Source organism: Etheostoma spectabile, chromosome 3, assembly GCF_008692095.1.
Source record: "Etheostoma spectabile isolate EspeVRDwgs_2016 chromosome 3, UIUC_Espe_1.0, whole genome shotgun sequence".
Classification (NCBI taxonomy): domain Eukaryota; kingdom Metazoa; phylum Chordata; class Actinopteri; order Perciformes; family Percidae; genus Etheostoma; species Etheostoma spectabile.
The window spans coordinates 13,252,240-13,260,750 of record NC_045735.1 but is presented as its reverse complement, the minus strand read 5'-3'; the positions used below and the strand labels follow the sequence as shown (position 1 = coordinate 13,260,750).

Sequence of the window (8,511 nt, the reverse complement as noted above, 5' to 3'; positions counted from 1 at the left end):
GTTTGATAAAGTACTTATTGGACTTTTACTTATCTTTGCACTTACAATAACGAGCATAGTTGTCATCAATTTAGGTCATGCTGTGCGTCTCATCTGCAGTTTTTCCTGCATCCACTTTGTGAGATTGTGTGTGTTTATGTGTGTGCGTGCGTTAGTCGGAGGGGAAGCGGAGCAGCAGCCCCGCCCGCTGCATAACCAACAGGATTGAAACAGCAGCAGCTTTCAGCGACTTTATAGTGAAAAATAGTTACAGCGTACATTGATGTTAACATGTACAAAGGTTGGCAGGACGGTCTGAAATGTTTTGCACGTCTTTCGCTGTATGTTTATTTGGTAAATGTGAGATGTTTGAGTCACACACGTCTCGTCTTCAAATCAGAAGCAAGAAAAGTAATTTGACCAATTCTTGTCACTCCTGCTTGGTCAGTGGCTCTCAGAGTGCACGTAGGACTTCTGGGATTGTAGCAAGTAATAAAAATGCGATAGGGGCCCTGGCTGTAAATCAATATCCGTTATTCACTGAAGGGTAAACAGGGAATTGTTGTACTCTTACTGTGACACTTTGAGAAACTGGTGGAGCTGCTTTCTAATCACTGTGGACATGTTTAATTTCTTGTCTTTCTCTGTTTTTCTCTGTCTCTTTACAGAACCAGAGAGTGGTGACCTGGCAGAGAGCTTGGTTGAGGTTGCACAGAAACACTGCGTCAGACTTGCATGTCATAGGGGACAGCTGGCCCATCATCAGAACAGGGAGGAGGCTGAGTTGAAAAGGGAAGGGCATTGGCGAGCAAGCCTCCATACTAAGGAATCAGCTGGTCACTACGCCACCAATCTGGCCGAGTCAGTACTGCAAGATGCCTTCATACGCCTCTCCCAAGATGAAACCTCCTTTGTCTCTGAGGCTGCTGTCAGCGTGTCCCTCTCTAGTTGTCCTTCCAATGTCACTGGTCCATCAAAGACCAAAGAGCCTTCCCAAAAGCACATTTGCTCTTTTGAACTCCCCAAGATTGTTATAGTTCAAAGCCCAGACAGTTCTGACGGGACTGCAGAATGGCCAGAGACCCAGGTATCTAATGTGCTTGACAAGGATAACACCGCCAAAACTAGAGAGATGCCAGAGAATGGGACACAGGCTCACATCCCCCAACATAATGTGGGACACCCATCCAAACATGTAGAGGTGGCTTTGGCCTGTGCTGCCAGTGTCATTGGCACCATCACCAACCCACAGCTGACAGAACAGCTTGCCATGAATTCAACCTCAGAGGAAGATTCTGAGGAGGAGCTGCAGGAACCAGAGGAGAGAGGGGACTACTCCTTCTCCTCAGCCATGTGTGGCATGGCTCAGGTAGCTGGTGCTGTAGCAGCTGTAGAGCTAACAGAGGAGTCTGGGGAGTGTGGCGATTCCGAAGAAGATTCCACTGATGTCTATACGGCATCCCGTGGTCTAATGTCTGCTGCAGAAGCCTCTGCAGCCATCACGCTGCACTGCAGTGTGGCACAGGGTACCAGCGTTGAAGCGTTTCGTGCCAACATTGCTGAGGTCCTACACAGGGAAGCAGCTGAAGTGCTGACTCAGCCGCAAGGCTACAGGAGTGTAGCCCACCTGCTGGAGGCCACACATAACAAGATAGTAGATGGCATAACTTGTCCAAAACAATCCTACATGGATGAAAGAGAGATGGATGACTTGATAAATGAGGTGGCAGACAGCCTATTCAAACATGCTTTAGAGAAAGCAAAAAAGCTAAAAGAAGTGGAGGGTACTGGAAAAGATGCACCAGGCCTTCAGGGTTTTCTGCAGGAGAGTGTTAATAATTTGCTGTTTGATATACTTCGTCTGACACAGAAAAAAATCAGTCACATCTCTAAATGTGACCAAGGGTCATTTGAGATGCAAGAGGGTGATACCTGTGCTAGGGAGCCTGCTACCACAAAGGAGAGTAGGGATCCATTGGGTCAATTACAGTGCTTCATGGGCCATGGCCAGTCCACTAATTGTGAGAACCACTGTGGCATACTACACTGCACAGATAAGCTTCCCATGATTCCTGGACTGAAGGAGAAATATGTGCTTGAGGAAAGTGATCTCATTGGATCTTCCTCTATAGCACACAGCAAAGAGCAGCACCAGTCATCATGCAGACAAAGTCAGTCTAAATCCACCTATTTGCCAGCTAAGGACTTCTTTGACCACCAGCAGATCCAACAGGTCAGTGGTGCCATCAGAGAACCTTTGAGTGAAATTCAAATTCATAACACAGACAGGAGGGGGCGTCTAGTGACAGGCAGCGACAGCAGACAGGCCTCCCTCACACCCCAGTCGTCCTTCAACTCTTGCAGTTCTCTGCTCTCTTGGAGAATGGATTCAGAGTCCAGGACACCTATCACTTGCTATGCTGATGATTTGGCTGCTACAGTGGTGTCTATGGCCACAGAACTGGCAGCCATCTGCCTGGAAAACAACACTGGGAAACAACCCTGGTTCTGTGCACTAAAAGGGATGTCTACCGAAGGGCCAGAAGCATACTTGATTCCTGCTTGCTGCACCGTGCTCAGAAGGAAAGAGGCTCAGAGCAGCAATGCTGCCTCCAAGAAACATCGGGCACCACGTCTTAGTGAGATCAAGAGGAAGACAGAGGAGCAACCAGAGCTGATGGAGCGGCTGGTGAACAGAGTGGTGGATGAATCAGTAAACCTAGATGAACCGCAGGACCCATTTGCTCTCTTTGCCTCTGAAGTCACGGCCAGGATTATGAACTGCCCTGAGCTCAATGTGGTGGATACCTCTAAAACAGGCCAGCCACGCAGTAGGTTGCAGTGTGAGAGGTGGAGCCGTGGGAAGGCATCTAGTTATGAGAGCATTCCAGAAGAAGACGCAGACCCCTCAGGAACACTTAACACCCTGGGCCTTGGCAGTCGGTTAGGTCAGAACTTGAGCCGTGGTAGCTCAATCTCTAAGCAGTCCAGCTGTGAGAGCATCACAGATGAGTTCTCACGGTTCATGGTAAACCAGATGGAGACTGAAGGAAGGGGCTTTGACCTTCTGCTGGACTACTACGCAGGGAAAAATGCCAGCAGCATTCTGTCTGCAGCTGTACAACAGGCTGCATCAAAGAAAAATGGTCACCTTAATGTCAGGACCTCATCCTGCCTGTCCAAACAGTCTAGCACAGAGAGCATCACAGAGGAGTTCTACAGGTTTATGCTTCGGGACATGGACAAGGAGAACCGAGAGTATGGCATCGCCAAGACTAAGGAGTGGAGCAACAGCCTCTTCCCCCCTTCCCATAGAACACCCTTCTGTATAAGACAGTCCTCTGTGCCAGACCGGCGCTCCTCAGACTCACGACTGACTGTCAACTCACCCATTAAAGCCAACTCTTTTGATGGATTCACCCGCAATGTGCATGGAGACACATTAAATATCTTCCCCACCAACTCAGTGTCAGCCACAGGACTGTGTAAGTCGGACTCCTGCCTCTATCAAAGGGGTAAGACTGACCATATTACTGATATGCTGATTCATGAGACCTGGTCAAGCTCCATTGAGTCCTTGATGAGAAAGAACAAGATTATTACTGATCCAGAGGACAGTATTGAGCTGGAGGCTGCAGGAGACTCCCAACCCCATGTGCAGCAGTTTGCCAATCGCCTGGCAGCTGACATTGTAGATATAGGCAGGTCAGCACTGGGGGGCCAGCAAGATGTAGCTGGGGGTACACCTGGGATGCCCTCACAGCCGCACATGCCTGTTGGTGAAAGGAGGAGGGGTTTCAAACAATCTCATCTAAGTTGTAATCGGAGAAGGTCCAGCCAGGAGCAAACTGGTACTACAGTAGTGTCTGGGACGAGTCATAGCAGCTCGCCCCACATGAGGGGCCCCAGAGATGTGCCACTGATCCACATTGAGGGAGATCAGAGGGATGAAGAGACTCTTTTAAACCCTGAAAGGACAGGAGGAGGACCTCAGGAAGCCCCCCCAGACATGTCAACTACCAAGCATACGGAGAGAGCTACGGCCAACAGCAGCAGGTAGTGCAGTGCTCACTGTCCTTCTGTGTGAGAGTCAGATACCTCCATTCACCCAGATCTTTTTTGTATAGCCTAGCACCAGAATCATCATCATACTGTAGATAAATAGAAAAGTAGACATGAATCTGTCTTAAAACAGAGAGAAATAAAGAATCATGTTTTTTAAGGTAAACATTAAAAGCTGTCTGAGAAAATTAGCACTAAACAAATAAAGTCCAGGCTCTACAAATGTCTAAACTATTTTTAGAGATTTTCTGATCAAAGAGTGGCAGGTACACAGATTGTCTGTACTTTCACTGTGAAAATTCATCTATTTTAGCAGTGTGTGAGGTTTGATAAACCTTTGGTTAGGCTGTGACTCACACTATCTGGGTGATGAACTGTGTGTGCAAGAAGCTTTTAGTGGCTTCATCTTTTATCCACTACGGGGCTTTTTGACTCACCTTGATCGGTACAAGCTGCACTTATATGTGGCTAACCCACTAAAACCACAAGACACTCAATATGTATTTAGATTACATTGACACAACTCAAATAGCAAGGAATTTGGGTTACATTAGGTTAACGCTTGCTTGGGAGAAGTTATTTGGCAGCATTTGGAAGAATGGTGTTTACATAAAGTCAGTTGATTTGCAATAAGGGTATGTAGTCCTTCTGATTATTACATATTAGACAGTCTTACATGCTTTATTAAAAGAGAAAAAAATCAAAGACAAAATTCAATAAGGTTTTTAAAACTGATTGGCCTTTCAGAGGAGGCAGGAGAGCTTGGATTCTCCCAGAAGACATTTTAGTGCAAATTCTGGTGGTAATGACGACTGGAGCAGGTCATGCTGCGTCTCAGTCTGGAGTCAATTGAACCTGCTGAAAATTTACAAGTGGAAAGAGCTGCTAATACGCATGATAGGTATATAGAGGAAAGTGAAAATTTATAATTGATATGTAGGGAATCAGTTGGAGTATTTTAAAGACATTCGGATCCTCAAAATAAGACTTGTTCAATAGTAAATGAGAGGAAACCTTCTGAAAGGCTCCCAGGCCTCTGGAGAGTCACAAGACTTCATGTAATCCAGGAACAAGTGGGGTGAATCTGTTTGTCCCCTATGTAAAAGTGGAACGCAATCACTCACCTAGTCAATAAAACCCAATTTCCCTCTGGAATTGTTGAGGATGGCAGCCCTCAATTATCTGATTATGACTTAATTTAATCAGTTTCCTGAGAAACACTGAAATCCAACAGTGCCGCTGGGGAGTGCAGTTTGCTGATGTGTAAAGATCTTGAAATTAATTAGCTTTATTTTTAGGTGGTGCATAGGTCTTAGAAGTTCCAAAGGCTTGTCATTTGTATAAAGTCACTGTACTGGATCTATAATTATTACAGCCGAAACTGTCCCAATACCGCCTTTACACCTTAATATGCATTTTAGAAAACTTAGGGTTATACATCATGAACAGAGGAATATTGGAACAACATTGGGGAAAAAAGTAACCACACATTGCAGCAGACATTGTGCAAAACTATTCGATGGTCATTCCCACCATCTTGCGGTTTGCTCTCCCCAGCAGTGGGAGGGAAAGGCCAGCTGTGGCGGTGGCTGCAGTAGTGAAGAGCGACAAGCGTTCTATGAGTGCTAGCAGTGAAGAGAGCATGGGGAGCTGGTCCCATATAACCCCCGAGGATGACCCCCACGAGGAGACCAGTAGTTTTATCCAGCTGAGTGAGGGGTCAGTAACCGTTGCTCCTTGATACTGCTACAAACAGTGCTGCTCCCACCCTCACACCACTCTCATTGGCCCATTGCTACTGACACTTGTGCTGTCCTGTGCCAATGCCAACTTACTCCCTGCTGCTACAATATCCACACCTGCTAAGGCAGTGTATGGCAGAGCGCTCACTTCACAAAGCCCTCTCCATAGCTCACATACAGGGCTAGACCCTGCCTGCACCTCACACACAACTGCTTGCAGCAGTAGGCTGCAGTGGTACGGGGCAGTAACCTCACATCAAAAGACTTTAGTTCAGAACACTTCAGAAATTCCCATTTGTTTTGGCCAACTACACCAATTTTTTCAACTTTGAGTCACTGCTCTGTACTTGCTAGTTGAAAAAAGCCAACTTTACCTTAAAAGCAGTGTATATGTTTGTGATTATGTATAAAATTATATTACAAACACCAAAGTAAGCATTCTTAACTGCATATTTAAATGCATTTAATTCTAAAGACACTGATGTGGGGATTAGAGTGAACAGATGATGCTATTCAGTGTGGCAGTGATTTAAGATACTTGCTTTTTGCTTAGTTAACTGCAGTAGTAGTTGTCTGCACCACCAAAACACTCGCTGTACCTTGTAACCTTTCCATCTACCTGCTTACTTTAACTTCACCTCATTCCCGTTCCATGTTGTTTGACACAAGGGCATGGCTGCCAGCCCTGCCTGTCCACCCTACCTGCCTAAAGTACAGTACCTCCAAATCTCATCTTCATAAACAGACAGGCTTGCTGTTGAACAAAGATTCCCAGCTCTCACACCTAGAGAGTCCGATACTGCTGCAGCTGCTATTTATATGTTGATCACTCGCTAATGACCAACATGACTTGCATCATAGTGCCTGGTTATTGTTCTCTTCACAAGAAGGTGGTCATGTCTCCTGTCTTGAGATAACATGTGAATGCTCTTATCTGTTGTTTTTAAATTGGTTAACAGGAATGGAACCAGCAGCGCATCCAGTCTAGGCCTGACAGACCTGGATGCTTTTTCTGATGTGCTCACTCAGAGCACAGTAATCAGGTAACTGTCACAGGCCTTTGCTGAAGTATTTCTCATTAATGTGTCTCTCTGATGCCCATTATGATTTTTTTAATAAGACAGAACAGCTAAAGAAAGTATATTGCTTTTTCTAATTTTCTCACCTAGAGCACAGCAATCAGGTGTCCTGTAACTGTGACAGGCTGCTAGACTAATACTCATGCACATGACAGATTATAGCTAATTGCATATTCCTGTGTCATTCTTGCAAAGATCATAATGAAGGCCTCTCCAGTCTGCTGCATTTCTTATTAGTAAATAGCATTAAACATTTTGGGTACACATGATTACTTGCATTTTGCTGTAAATTACCTGAAACAGTCTGACACATAACTCCTGTAAACCCACAATGTGACCTTTTTACATTTATTTTTTTCGGTACAGATTAAACAAAAAATTAGTGAGCTTTAGAGGTGCTGGTAGGCCGATTTTGTTTCTTTTAGAAAGGGACTGGCTAGTTTCCAGTCTCTATGCTAAGCGGACCAGCTGATGGCGGTAGTTTTATGTTTAACGTACAGACATAAAAGTGGTGTTAATTTTCTCATCTAAACCTTGGCAAGAAAGTAAATAGGCTTCTAAAGTGTTGAAGTATTCCTTAAAGTGATACAGTGTATTATTTAAATTGGTATTTTTTCCCCTCACAGTAAGGAGACAGAGAAAGGACATCTAGCAGGAACAAAGGAAAATGTCTTTGGTAAGTGCAATGATGGATTCTCATTTCCTCTCAATGTTATAAACTTCCTTATTATTCACCTTCTTGGTCAGCTTTAACATCTGGCTACTAACCAAGACCTATTGAGTGACTGGATGTACAGTAAACTTGGTCTGGGATTAATCACTTAAAAGGATGTGCTTGAGCAAAGGCAATTCTCCTCTTTGAGTTAAAGATAGTCATCAATAATTGAAAAGGGCCCATAGTTCCAGAAGTGTCTCAACACAAAGTTCATCTTTGTTTGATGACTTACACTCCAACAAAGATTATATGGAAGGAAAACTGAGCCCAGGATATTTCTATTTTAAGAAGCTGAACATGCTGTATGATCACATGCAAAGCTTTGGCACGTTTGATGTCCAAGCAAGTATAGAACAGAATGAAATGTCCGTATTCATGCAGGCCTTTGATGGTGTAGAGAACCTAGCAAACATTCAAGGTGTGTTATAAATACATTAGTGCATTCCTGTCACTTTTGTTTTTTCAGAGAGCAGTTCAGCGAAGACGGCAGGCAGCAGTAGCAACCTCAGGGCGCTGTTGGTGGTAAACTGCGACCTTGAGCCAGAGTGTGTGGACTCTGAGCTGAGAGTGATCCTGCAGTGGATTGCTGCCTCCGAGCTGGGACTTTCTGCTCTCTACTTTAGGAAGACCAAAGAGAAGAGGGTTGCAAAGGTAGGCACAGCTGTCAAATCCAAAACGTAAAAGCAGGGGCAGGGCTGCACAACTGGCGCTTGAAGACATCACGAAAGCTTGTGACATATCGTGAAAGACACTTAGAGATTTTTTGTGTTAGTTGAATGGATGTTTTAGCAGAACACTGCCCTTAAAAATGTAACTATCATTCCTTTTTTAGTGGTGCCTTTCATATTTAATTCAATAATCAATTTTTTCAATAAAAGAATGTTGGAAATGATTACCTTTTTTTTTGTTTTAAATTCAACAAGCAATTTGTTGT

At 44.6% G+C, this 8,511-nt stretch overlaps 1 protein-coding gene and 1 long non-coding RNA gene across 5 annotated transcripts in view; one reads left to right on the top strand and one right to left on the bottom strand.

Annotated features, from left to right (window-relative positions):
• Positions 1-6,400, bottom strand: part of LOC116686398 (uncharacterized) — a 20,814-nt gene extending 14,414 nt beyond the window's left edge. The window contains exon 1 of the long non-coding RNA XR_004331242.1: positions 6,391-6,400. This is a non-coding gene — a long non-coding RNA (uncharacterized LOC116686398). The remainder of the gene's footprint in view (positions 1-6,390) is intronic.
• sphkap (SPHK1 interactor, AKAP domain containing) overlaps positions 1-8,511 on the top strand; it is a 120,756-nt gene that overhangs the window by 105,484 nt on the left and 6,761 nt on the right. For 3 of the 4 annotated variants that reach the window (XM_032511255.1, XM_032511257.1, XM_032511248.1), the window contains 5 exons: positions 648-4,035; positions 5,599-5,760; positions 6,743-6,826; positions 7,489-7,538; positions 8,044-8,228. In XM_032511255.1, the coding sequence (XP_032367146.1) occupies positions 648-4,035; positions 5,599-5,760; positions 6,743-6,826; positions 7,489-7,538; positions 8,044-8,228 (3,869 nt within the window). The remainder of the gene's footprint in view (positions 1-647; positions 4,036-5,598; positions 5,761-6,742; positions 6,827-7,488; positions 7,539-8,043; positions 8,229-8,511) is intronic. The other variant, XM_032511265.1, reaches the window with a different exon arrangement.